The 13210-nt window shown below is 55.2% G+C and overlaps 1 protein-coding gene across 2 annotated transcripts in view; it reads left to right on the top strand.

Annotated features, from left to right (window-relative positions):
• CAMKV (CaM kinase like vesicle associated) overlaps positions 1–13210 on the top strand; it is a 51628-nt gene that overhangs the window by 30891 nt on the left and 7527 nt on the right. For both annotated transcript variants that reach the window (XM_032783068.2, XM_032783069.2), the window contains exons 3-8: positions 5850–5981; positions 7393–7467; positions 8530–8668; positions 9137–9257; positions 11124–11199; positions 11802–11938. In XM_032783068.2, coding sequence (XP_032638959.1) covers positions 5850–5981; positions 7393–7467; positions 8530–8668; positions 9137–9257; positions 11124–11199; positions 11802–11938 — 680 coding nt within the window. The remainder of the gene's footprint in view (positions 1–5849; positions 5982–7392; positions 7468–8529; positions 8669–9136; positions 9258–11123; positions 11200–11801; positions 11939–13210) is intronic.

Here is a 13210-nt window from a genome sequence, read left to right as displayed (position 1 = left end):
TCCCTTTGCCCCCCCCCTCCATCGACAGCTGCGTGGGGGGCAAAAGGGGCAGGGACATTAAAGTGTTGCAGGGTCCTTTGCCACAGCAGCGCTTTACTGTTGCTCCCCTCCTCCCCCACCCTCCCCCAGCAGGAATGTTAAAGCATTGCCGTGGCATAGGACAGTCCTTAAAGCGCTGCCACAGCAGCACTTTAATGTCCCTGCCCCTTTTGCCTCCCCCGTTGGCGGACCTGCCGGTACGGACCCTACCACCAGAGCCGCTGACAAAGAACTTTAAGGACGGTCCTTTGCCATGGCAGCACTTTGAGGATCCTTAAAGTGCTGCCACAGCACAGGGCAGTGCTTTAAGTTTGCTGCCCCTTTTCTACCCCCACTCCACCATCACCAGCAGGGCTGCCGATAGGGGAAGTAAAAGGGGCAGGGACATTAAAGTGCTGCCACTGCAGCACTTTAATCTGGGCTGGGTATAGGCCAGTGCAGGTTCTTACTGGTACGCCATACTGGCTCACTTTCACCCCAGCTATGATCCATAAGGGTAGCTTACAACACAAGACTGCAATTTTTCTATTTGCCCATAGGAATGCACCTCATGCTGCTGCAAATCAGACACCAGCGAGGATGTTTTGGGGATGTAATTTAAGATAACATCTGGACTTCTTAAATCCTGATCTATAGAGTGAGTTCACAAGAAACAGTGTGATCAAATGGCCACAGATGGTCACACCTGACTGCACAGCTTTCACATGGGAGAAAAAGTAGTAGTAAGAGACAATCAAGATAAATTCGGGGAAAACTGGAGTGATTGTGTCACAGACTGGTCCCCCCTGCCTTAATGGGTAGAATTGACACCAAATATGTCCTGGAGAAGACACAGAAATGCTTTTGAGCACAGGTTCAGCAGGATGTTTTACACCTGTTGAAAATACTGAGCCTACAGTACAACCACAGATGGTGACTTGTGATAGCACCAGTGAGCCTGCAGGTGACCCTGGCTCTACAGAGCAGGAAGATGTTGCTGAGACAGCTGCACAAGAAATACAGTTGCTGTTCCAGATCCTGCTGTGCTGCCTGTGAGCTGCTAGCTAGAGAGAAGTCATCATCCTCCACTCAGACTGGACATGCAGCATGCTGTCTATGGAATGAGTAGCTTAGATAGTCCTTCATTAGTAACTATGTTATATCCTTTTTCAGACTGAAGAGGGAGAGAGATATAGAACATATTGGACAGTAATACTGTGGTATCATAGACACTGACTCCATGGATGGAAAAAATAGAGGGTGCTCAGCACCTGCAGAGCTGGATTAATCCCTGCCTGCCACTCCACCCTGAGGCCCTGGCCCCACTTGGCCTCTGTTCCCAAAGCCCCACCCGAGCTCTGCCCTGAGGCTCTGCTCCACTCAGCCTCTTCCCTCTGAGGCCCCTCCCGCTGCTCCTACGGAGGGGGTGGGGTCAGAGAGGAGCAAGCACCCACTGACAAAAACAAAACTAAGTGCCTGTGCATAGTATCCCTTTAAATAGCTGGCAAGTCCTGTAGTAGCCCTTGCTGTCTTCTGTGTTTGAGCCCACGTGCACCCTGCCAGAGCTGTAGTGTGAACGTGTGGCTAGGCTTGTATTGTGTGTGGTTGGTAACCATGGTTATTTGGACCCTACTGTGCCCATGCGGTTCCTGCATGTTATAGTCATTGTGTGACATGTAAAAGACACAAACACTCTCCTCTTTCTGTGTGCCGTGCTCGCCAGTCGGTGTGATCCAGAGCATGGGGCGGGAGCAGGGACACCGAAGCAGTGGAGCCTGCCCAGTGGGCGAAAGGGTGATAGCGTGGACCTGGCTGCAGTGCTGGGAGCAGGAGCAGGGCCATAGTGACATTGGTGCTAGTATAGGGGTTGACTGGGTGACAGTGCCAGTGCAGGGGTGAGATTGGTAACAATGTGGCAGTGATGTTAATGGTAGTGGTGCCATTGCCACTAATGCTGCTGACACCAGGGATGGCTGCTGGTGAAAGCTGGGCAGAATATCCCAGGAGTCTCTCTAAGGACTCCTTCTCCAGTTTGACACCTCCATGGGAGTCATCAGGCTTTGAGTTCCCTTAGCTGGTTGCTCTCAGCTGGCTGGTGTATGTGACTGCATTGCAGCGAGATGGCTCCCAAATGATGTCCGTTGTCACTGTGGAAAGTCTCTGTCCATTGTGCTGTGTCTTTGGTGACCTCTGTCGAGGGAGACTGGAGATTTTTCAAGCGGGCACAGCTCTCCCATGATGTCCACTAGCCCTTCCCAGCAGGAGCTCTTGGGAATGTGTTAGCACGAGGATCTGGAACACTGTCAGTGAACGCCGTTGGCACACGCCTCCCCAGAAGGCGGAGGAGGCTGAGCAGTGGCTCACTGGAGCCATCCTTCCACTGGCAGGAACCCTGCCCTGGAGCACCTTCCTGGCTTGACGAGTGATGGTGCGATTGGCAGTGGTTTTGCACAGCCTGTGTTGGTGACCGAGTGGGACTGGCAACAGTGCTATCCAATCACAGGGAGCAGCGCCATGGGAACAGAAACAGACTGTAACGGAACAAACAGAGACAGTGTCAGCTGAGGCGCCCCATGGTGAGCAACAGTGATGATCAGCAGGCTCATCACGACTGCAGTGCCTGCGGCCACAGTTTCATTCCACACAAGAGCTTGGCCTGTCTATTTTATTCAGCTTCTGATATCTCTAAACCAGGTAATGGCATCTTTAATGTAGAATGCCACCCCCTCACCTCTTTTACCCACGCTATCCTTCCGGAACAGGTTAGAACCAGGGATTTGAACATGCCACTCATCCTGCCCAGTTTCAGCAATGCCAATTATATCAAATTTCTTCTCATCAATGAGAATTTCAAAGTTTTCTTGCTTGTTACTCAAACTACCAGCTTTGGTACAGAAGCAATGAAAACATTTCTTCTCTGCACGTTCTTTGTCCCATTGGTTCAGTTTCTTTGTGATACAGAGCCTGCTCAAACTCAGTTTATTTACCCCTGAGGCAGTCTCCCCTGGCACTGCTAGTGTAATGCTCCAGCTAGTCTCCAGCTGAGAAGATTAGCATCTCTCCCACTTACAAAATGCAGGTTGTCCAGTTTGGGCCACATTCCATGGAGAGAGGGTGCTACGCAATGTTCCACAAAACTAAACTGCTGCTTCACACCAGTCATGCAGCCAGTGGTTCACCTCCAGTATTTTCTGCCTTCTCTCACTTGTGGGACCAGAAGAACTTCTGAGATCACTGGAACTTTCCTCTTCATCAGCTCCCTTCAAAGGTCCGTGACATCTTCTGTGGCCTGTGTAGTTCCATGTGATGCTGTGTTATTAGTCAAAATAACCTGCCCAATCTTGCAGTAATATCTTGCATTTTCATTCTCTGGGCATACTGCTCTGTTATCTGTGTGTCCTTTGCTGAATTCTCTGCCCACTGGTCTTACTAGGGAGTCACCAATGACAATTATTTACCTTGTTAGCATGGAGTCCACAGCTAAGCCCTCTGAAACCCTTCTCTTTGCCTCATGATGAATCCCTCCAGGACGGACTTAAGCCATTCTAGCACTCCTGCTACCTCCTCTAGGGAGGTCAGCATTCTCTCCTGGTTGCAGTATCCAGTGCTGCAGAGGGGTCTCATAGGATGAGAATGGATGTGTGCCCTCTATTTGTAGACACCAGGAGTCATTCATGTGTGCCATTAATATCATTTTTGTCCCATGTTCTGGCCTGGAGCCTGACTCTGCTGGGTCTAGGATATTAGCTTAAATTCAGTGAGTCTGTAGTTGGCCATTGTCTGCTTCTCTGTGAGCTTGCTTAGGAGCAGACGGTTTGATACCAGGTGGCAGTGGCTAGAACCGAAGCATTCTGAGCAGGTTTCTTCAGTGTTGGTAGCACTATTGCAGGTCAGAAGGAGGGAGGGAAGATTCCTCCTCTGACAGAGATGTTGGCTAGTCCTGGCAGGAGCAGCACCCATTGCTCCATGTTATCTGCCACCAGCCAGGAAAGGGGCGAGTCAGAGTCTCGGGTCTTGGGCCCAGACTCCTTTAGGGAGTCCAGTACTTCGTGAGGAGCTACTCGACTGAGGTCCGGGAATGCAGGTGGGCTCTTCATTGTCCATTACAGACAGAGCAGGTCTAGGCTGTGTAAGAAATCTTCCCGAATACATGGGATCTTTTCAGCATTGTAGACGAGCGACCTCACCCCTGCAGCACCTCCTGCTGGTCGTCCTCGGGACCATTCCAGTATCCGGAGTGCCCTCTGCAGGCTGGTGATCTGTCTTCCAGCTACTGGTCCCTGTGTCCCTTTCAGGACCCCTGTGTCCCTCCTTGTTATGGTTTTTGCACCTGTTTGAACGTCTTTGTCTTACCTTACTGCTTGATAACTTTGTTTACTAGTTCAATGCAAATTAAATAGAGCACACATTCCTTTGTTTAGGACAAGCCTGTTTGCAGACTTCATTGGGCAGGGCTATGGGGATTGGAACCTTCGTTAATAAAACCATACAGTAGAATATTACAACTTCACATACAATGTTGCCACACATATGTTACCAGGACAATACTGCCCATCAAATTATGACTTTCAAATGATACCTTAAAAGGCTTCCTCTGTATGAAGATTAAAGGGTGTGAATTCAGGGGTGTGTTCTGTCCTGAGGGGTTAGGTGGGCTAGCACAGGGCTCCCAGCGTCATCCAGCCTTGGAGATACAGGCTAGATCAGGGGATTCATCACTGGCAAGGTCATGGGTGTTGGAGATGGAGCTTGCATTGATTAGTGTCAATATTAGTTCAGGTAGCTCTGTGCTGCCTGCTTTGGGCTCATGCCTAGCTAATGTTCCCAGGCAGTGGAGAGGTGGTAGATGGTTGGAATCTGATTTCTTAGGTCTGCTCTACCAGTTCCTGGGACAGTTCCTCCCAATGTGGGCTGGGATAGGTGAAGTATCTGGCTGTGCCATGGGACACTCCAAGTGGAGGAGAGGTGCTCTGACTCGCTGGGGCGCTTGGATACCTTTTGGTGCTAAGGCCTGGTTGAGTCCTGGGAGTGAGTGGAACTGGAGCAGTCAGTCCTGGGAGCAGTGGTGAGTGTGTTGCAAGCATGATGCTAGGCAGAGTCCATTCCAAGCAGAGGAGGGGAGTTCATGGCATTAGACACCCATTTCCTTGCTGCTCTTAGCTGGCTTTCTGGGGGGGCAGGGGAGACGGCACTTCCAATGTAGCATGTGAGTTTCAGCTGTTTTTAAAAAACAAACAAACAAACAAAAAAAAACTCTCCTTCCCAGAAGATGATGGCAAAGCCTGGAGAAGCAGGACTGAGGTCCAGAGCTCCCTCCCTGTAAGAGAAGCAGTGTCCTGTGGGAGTCTCAGCCCAGGTGGGGGCTCCTGTGCTGGAGGGAGGAGTCGCAGCCTCACTTTCACATTGCAGCAATTTTGTCTGGTGCTGGAATTTCTCTAAGTGCAGGGAGGCTCCTTCCACCATGGTAGGGTGAGTGTGCTGCTGAAAGCCATGACAACATAGAGGTAGCACCCAAGTAACCTTAACTCTTCTCCTCCTTCCCCCCACATGTGCATGCTCCCACGTGCCCTGCATCCCGTAGTGTATGCCCCTTGCAGCATTGGTTGGGTAGCTGGTGGCACACGGATAGCACTTTGATGCTAGGTTTGATGCATGCCACCACACCGACCTGTACTCTGACAGCATGATTTGGGCACCAAGGTAGCAGTAAGGGAAGCTGATCCTTGCACTTCCCTCCCAGAAGGTAACACACAGGGCTTCTTGCCAGCACTAGCCCCACATGGGGCAATCTGGAATAGTCCTAACAGGGCCCATGCTGATTCTTTCCTCAGGGAGGAATTCTGTGAAATATTCAGGGCCAAAGAGAAGGCGACGGGAAAGCTCTACACATGCAAGAAGTTCCTGAAGAGAGATGGTCGGAAGGTGCGGAAGGCGGCCAAGAATGAGATCATCATCCTGAAAATGTGAGTCACTGTAGCTTCCCATCCTGGGGTTTGAGCCTGAAGCTGTCAGCATTAACAGCATGAGTCCCTGCTGTGTATACTACAGGAGTAACTCTGTTAGCTAGCAGCTGTAGTAGACTCTTATCCTCTTTTTGCGGGCCAGCCAACAGAGGGGGACAGATGTACCAGTGGGAGCTACGTCTGCTGAAGCCATGACATGACCTGACCAGGCTCTGCTAACCTGGTCTCCTCCTAACGGGCCCCCTGCTCAGGGCATACCTACTGACAACAGGCCTTTTCTACATGTAACTGCACTTTTCCGTCTGTGGGCCCCCAATGTCGCCTGCTTCGATGCTGGGAAGGCTGGGTAGGGAAGCCCTATGGCACCTTTTGTTGTACCTCTGGTCCCTTGGGCTAGGCTGACCTAGCACTGCATCTCACTCACAAGCTGACCTCCATGTGTGACCAGTACCAACTTATAGAAGAGCCCTTCCTTCTTGGGACATGCCCACAGTACCCTTTGCCAGTCAATGGGTACTTTTTGCCTCCCCCACTGCAGGCAGTATAGTGAGGACTGAGAGGGGAGACAGGGTGTGTATTACAGTGGGGAGATGAGGCTAGACACAGAAGGTAGCCTGAGTTTCCCCTATCCCCGCAGCCCTGCCCATGTGGCTGTGTGGCCAGGCGTATCCAATGCCCCCCTTCCTTAGGTGCTGGCAGTCGGCTTCATCCCCATGCCCCCTTCTGCTGGACATGCAATGCATGTTGCCCAGCCCCAGCTCCCCAAAAGGCATGGGCAGGCATGGTGGCAGGCTCTGGATTGGGTTAAGGTGGGCACAGAGGGGAGGGTCTGGCCTAGGCCCTTGGCCAGTTTGAGGCAGAGTCCAGCTGGTGCGTCAGCCCCCAGGCCAGCCTGACTCAGAGGCGGGGGCACCAGGGAGTCCTGGCAGAGCTTGAGCTGCGGCGGGATCCCTGGTCCCCACCCACCAGTCTCCGTCCTGCTGCTGGGTGGGTGGGGTCAGTTGACACCTTCCGTCTCAACCAATCAGTCAGCCTTTGTCTCCAGCTCCTCCCCTTCCTCCAATGGGAGACCCTAAGGGACTGTGGGGGGAGCCAGAGGAAGGGGTTCTGAGCAGCTGGTAGAGGGAGCCAGCCACAGTTGAGCGAGGGATATTGCCCAGCCTGTGTGGTGCTAGGTGCTCTCTCTGCCCTGTCCACTGTCGTACCCAGCTCTCCCGTGGCTCAGCCTCCCCAGCCTTCTCTCCCCTCTGACCTGCATGGCTCCCCCAAGAGCCTCCAGTGCCTGCCCTGCCCTAGTGGGAGCAGAGTAGGGAGCAGAGTCTGTGTCCTGGCACAGGCAGGTACCGCAGGGATGTGGTGCTGTGCTGGGCAGAGTCCGCTAACCCCATTTTCTCTCACTCTGTGCCCCCAGGGTGAAGCACCCCAACATCTTGCAGCTGGTGGACGTATACGTCACCCGCAAAGAGTACTTCATCTTCCTTGAACTGTAAGTCAGTGCTGCCTGGTACCCGGCAGCTGCAAGATTGGCCCCAGCTGGCTCTGACAGGGCCCCTCCCTCTCCCCAGAGAGACCCTCGCTCTGGGGTCCCAGTGGGAGCTTGCTATGGCTGTAACCCCTCCACTGCTATTCCCCAGGCAAGTGTCTGGGGCAGCCACACCAGACACCCCCTGGGTAATTCCCAGAAGCCCCTTTCTCCTTCTGGGAGGCTGTCTCTATGCAGACCTGCCCCACAAAGCCGGCCTGGCTCCCCTTCTGGGCCTGATCTTGCCCCATGGCCAGATGCTTCACTCGTTAGCAGTTTAGTCTAGAGGCAGCTCCTGCTGAGAACTGCAGCTCAGCTCTGGGCCAACGATTGGCTGTGTGCCACAGCCAGGGCAGCTTATGGCCGGCAGCACAGGACTTGCTGATTTCCATGTACAGAGGGCTGGAGCCCTCAATTAACCTAGGTCTGGGATCCTTCATTATCCCACGGGCAATACAGGAGAAAGAACCATGCTGGGAATGTCGGAGGATCTGTGGTGACTCACTCGGGAGGCTGATTCGTACTCCTCGACAGATTCAGCTGCAACCTGCTGTGGGGAGCTGTCAGGAATGGTCAAGTCCCTGCTGTGAGCATGCTTCTTGGGTGGGCGAGGATTGGCCAACTTCACTGAAACTCTTGACAGCAGGCACTTGGGCGTTTTCAGCTGAGCACCCAGAAATGCAGGGGCTGCTCCATAGTATTACCTGCAGCTCTAAGATCTGGCACTCTGATGAGACATGTGCTGTGTCCTGCCTCTGGCTAGGCTGGATCCCGGACAACTCCTCTTCCCTTGCCATGCCTCCTGCCTTTCCTAACCAAGCCCGGGACCCAGCTGCCTCTGCAGCCTGGGGCAGCTGCTATTGATGGATGGGGAAGGTTCTGAGATCCTGCAGCATCTGGGGTGCTCATGCGGGTCTTCGGGTGCTCCAGCCATAGCTTGGGGTGTGTTGGGTACAAGGCCTGCTCCTCAGGGCAAAGGCCTGACCCTGCTGCTCTCTCAGGTGTGGGCTTTTTCCACTACTGCAGGGCCACGGGCCGGGAGGTGTTTGACTGGATCCTGGATCAGGGTTATTACTCTGAGAGGGACACCAGCAATGTCATCCGACAAGTGCTGGAGGCCGTCGCTTACCTGCATTCACTCAAGATTGTGCACAGGAACCTCAAGGTCAGTCAGCCAGCTCCCCCACTGGCCTGCATGCCCCAGGATGGTCTGTTACCTGCAGGCCCCATCTACCCTCGCAGTCCCCAGCCATCATGAGCAATCGAGCTCTAATGGGGCTCCCCACACTCATTCCTCTCCAGGGAAGCAGCTCTGGGGGCATACCTCATTGTGCTCCCCAGTAGGTGCTGCTTGGCTCCATAGCCTGACTCCCTCCTGCAGGCTGGTTGGTGGCTCCACGGCCTGGTGTGCCCTGCAGTGTAGCTTCTCTATATGGCAAATGGCCTTTTCTCTGAGCCATTCTCCCCTGGGGTAGGATGGGGTGCTGGCTGACCCACAGAGCCCTGGGGGAGAGACATCCCCTTGGTGCCCAGGGATCACTGACACCCACACACACAGCAGTGTGCCCATCCCTGGGATGAGTTGTGCTCTCTCCTTCCACTCCTGCCCTTCTTTTGGCATGTGGACCTGCAGCTGGAGAACCTGGTGTATTACAACCGCATGAAGAACTCCAAGATTGTGATCAGTGACTTCCACCTGGCAAAGCTAGAGAACGGCCTCATCAAGGAGCCCTGTGGCACCCCAGAGTATCTAGGTAAGAAACAGCGAGCTAGGCATCGGGGCATTTGGCAAAGGGCAACAAGGGACAGGCTAGGCAAGAGAGGGCACAAAAATTAAATGTTTTTTGCTCAGAAACTAAGGGTGAGCTACAGAGTGAGAAGCTGCCCCCAGAGCCCATTCCAGGGGCTCAGTATTCTAGGCCGGTCCTCCTCCTCCCATCCTCCCTCACCTCCCTGGCCCAAGGGCTGCCCCCAGAGCCCATTCCAGGGGCTCAGTATTCTAGGCCGGTCCTCCTCCTCCCATCCTCCCTCACCTCCCTGGCCCAAGGGCTGCCCCCAGAGCCCATTCCAGGGGCTCAGTATTCTAGGCCGGTCCTCCTCCTCCCATCCTCCCTCACCTCCCTGGCCCAAGGGCTGCCCCCAGAGCCCATTCCAGGGGCTCAGGAATAGTTAAAGGCTCGATTGTGTCCTGAACCATGAGGGTAGAAATCCCTTCCAGCCTTTTGCTTCTGCCACCTAAGAGCAGAATTTGTGACCTGGGAGTGGTGGCTAAATGGGATCCATCCATATTCTCCTGAGCTCTTCCTCATCTGCCTGCCCCCTTCCTTCTCCACAACCCTCCTACCAGCGGGCTCAGCCCAGGATTGCTCCAGCCAGGTCTCCTTTCACACGCCATCCTGTGCCCTCCGCAGCTGTTCTGGTCCCTTCACCCTCCTCCAGGGGAGAAGTCACTGGCTCTGCATGCACACAGGGCCCTCCTGGGCATGGCGCAAGCAGGGGCTTTCTCTCTGGAAAGTTTTGAGCTCCCTCTCCTCGATGGAAGAGGTTCCCACAGTCCACAGAGAGCATGGGCACAGTAACCCAGGAGCATTGATGGGCTGCTCAGAAAGGGGGCAGCTGCCCACAAAGAGGAGCAAGGCCAGAGCCCTCCAGGAGCTAAGAGCACTGAGGGTGATCAGGCAAATTCACTCAGGTTGTAACACCTCCAATGAGCTTCCCCTACCGGGAGAGAGGCTCACACCGGATTCTCCAGGGACCAAGAGACACAGGAGGGTTTTTGGTTAAATAGCCTGAATTACACTGGACCTAGAGCCTTCCTCCTGGCTCCACTAATGAGAAGGACCTCTGGTCTATGGCAGACCCTGATCCTTAGTTAGGGCTGGAAGGACTTTGGCTCACTGATGCCCCACACAACTGTGGGCTTGTTCTGAGCAAAGGGTGTTATGAACTGGGAAGCACAAGGAAATCCCATGATGGCGTTGGAAGGGCTGCTCACCTGCCCAAGCCCATGCTGGAGCTTGGGGACCACTGGAAAGCTTAGTAGCTCGAGTGTAGGTTCTTTTCCTCTCTGTGTGATGCTTTTCCCTCAAGAATCAATGGGCTTGCTTCACAAGGGCCGGGTGGTAAAGTCACCGTGGCAGTTATACTGTGTACCAGCTTGGGGAGAGGAGTGAGGCAGGCCTGCTGAGGCAGCCTGTCTCTTGCTGGGGATGTCACCATGTAGGCAGAGAGCTGAACAGCTTGGAAATACCCCGATGAGAAGGGAGAGACATGGGTCTCCCACCCAAGAGAGGCAATGGCTGGGGGAGCCAGGAGCTGAGGCTGGGTGCCTGTGCTAGCCCACAGAGGGGGAGTCCAGGCACAGTCTCGTGGCCAGAGAGAATCTTCCTGGGCCAGGAGGTTCACTGCCAGCTGCAGTGCGGACATGCCCAAGGTGAGGCCCAAAATGGCAGGCAGAAGGGAGCAGGGGAATGAGACATAGCCCTAGCTAGCCAGATCCCAACTGGCACTTGCACCACTGCTGCCATGGGAACGTCCAAGGTGGGGGCTGCTGTGCGTAATGGTCTGGGCACCCGCCGGCAGCACTGCACAGGGCTCACCTTGCTGTTGGGCCGTTGCAGCTCCGGAGGTGGTGGGACGCCAGCGGTATGGACGGCCTGTGGACTGCTGGGCTATTGGTGTCATCATGTACATCTTGTAAGTATGAGGAGGGGAATGCAGAGCAGGGTCCTGGAATTCTGAGCCTGGCTTGCAGGGGTTGGGGGCTGGCTGAGGATGGGTCCGGCCAGAGACTGTGCCAGGGAGCAGAAGATGGGCTTGTGGGGGGGCTTGTGGTTGGAGAGATCAGTATGGGGTGGAGCTAGAGGCTGGGCCAGGAAGCTGATATTGTGGTGGGACAGGGACGATGGACACAGACTGGGCTGTAGAGTCAAGGACATGGTGGAGGGGTGACAGCCAGAGGCCACATCCAGGAAACTAGTTGAGAGAGTGAGCCAACAACCAGGGCCTGGGCCTGGACTCTGGGGAAGAAGGCCGGAGACCAAGGGTCCCTAGACCCCAGGGAGGGGAGCTGGAGGGGCCCTGGGGAAGGGGGCTGGAGACAAAGGGGTCCCAGGGAAGGCAGCCAGAGGGGCCCTGGGGAAGGAGGCCAGACACTCAGTGCCCTGGGCCCTGTGTCCCTTACACAGCAGCACAACCTGCGCACAAGGTGGCAGTGATGGGGTAAGTGGAGCCATGGTGTAGTCAGCACTGGGCGAGGCCAGGCGTGCTCACTGCCCTGATGTTCTCACCCCATGCAGGCTGTCAGGGAACCCACCCTTTTATGAGGAGGTGGAAGAGGACGACTATGAGAACCACGACAAGAATCTCTTCCGCAAGATCCTGGCTGGCGACTACGAATTCGACCCGCCTTATTGGGATGACATCTCCCAGGCGGGTGAGGCTCTCTCGTCTGGGGGCACTGCTGGGCACCTGGCTCCAGAACCAGTGTAGTGCTCACTCAGAGTCCCACTCACAAACCCACTCCTGAGAGCCAATGGAACGGAGGAGCCCATGTGGGCAAGACTCACCCTCACACAGCCCCCGCAGAGCCCCTGCTGCACAGACCCCCCACACTCCCACCCCCACTTGAGAGACCGCTCAGTGGGAGAGACAAAAACAATAGTTCCTGCCAGTTCTGTTCTATGGCAGCCCCGACCCAGTCCTCGTCATCTGCCCTCCGCCCTGTTCTACTTAATCCCAAACTATCCTCATCCCTCCCCTGCCGGCCCTGTTCTGTGGGACCCCAACCCTGTCTCCCTCCCCCTCTCCCAGCCCTGTTGTACAGGATCCCAACCAAGTCTTCATCCCATCCCCACCAGCCCTGTTGTATGGGATCCCAACCCTGTCCTCATTCTGCCTCCTCCAGTCCCGCTCTATGGGACCCCAACTCCATCCTCATCCTCTCCCCTCAGCAGCCCCGCTCCACAGGACCCAAACTCCATCCTTGTCACACCACCCCATCAGTCCTGTTATGTGGAACCCTGGCCAAACCCATCTTCATCCCACCACCACCACCATCACCCCTGTTCTACGGGGACCCCAACCTGTCTTTGTCCTGCCTCCGCCAGCCCTGTTCTGTGGGGTCCCTACTCCATCCTCATCCCCTCCCCCCAGCAGCCCTGTTTTGTGGGACCCCAACCCCATCCTCATGCTCTTCTACAGGATCCCAACCCCATCCTCGTAAACCTCACCCCCGCCAGTCCTGTTCTGTGGGACACTGACCAATCCCACCCTCGCCGGCCCTGTTATATGGGACCCCCCCAACACCATCCTCGTTCCACCACCACCACCAGTCATGTTCTACAGGGCCCCAACTCTGTCCTCGTCCCGTGCCCATCAGTCCTGTTCTACAGGACGCCAACCCCGTCACCATCCTGCCCCCACCAGTCCTGTTCTCTTGGGCTCCAACCCTGTCCTTAGCCTGCCCCTGCCAGTCCTGTTCTGTGGGACTCCAACTGTGACCTTGCCTTGCCCCCACCCTGTCCCATCCCCCCTGTTCTACAAGATCGCAGTCAGTTCTTGTCCCACCCCCGCCAGTCCAGTTCTATGGGACCCCAACTCCATCCTCGTCCCATCCCTGCAAGCCACGTTGTATGGGATCTCAACCCTGACCTCGTCCCCACCCACCAGTCCTCTTCTGTGCCACGCCAACACCGTCCTCATCCCA

This window comes from Chelonoidis abingdonii, chromosome 16, assembly GCF_003597395.2.
Source record: "Chelonoidis abingdonii isolate Lonesome George chromosome 16, CheloAbing_2.0, whole genome shotgun sequence".
Taxonomy (NCBI): domain Eukaryota; kingdom Metazoa; phylum Chordata; order Testudines; family Testudinidae; genus Chelonoidis; species Chelonoidis abingdonii.
The sequence above is the reverse complement of the archived record's forward strand: the minus strand, read 5'-3'. Positions and strand labels throughout refer to the sequence as shown.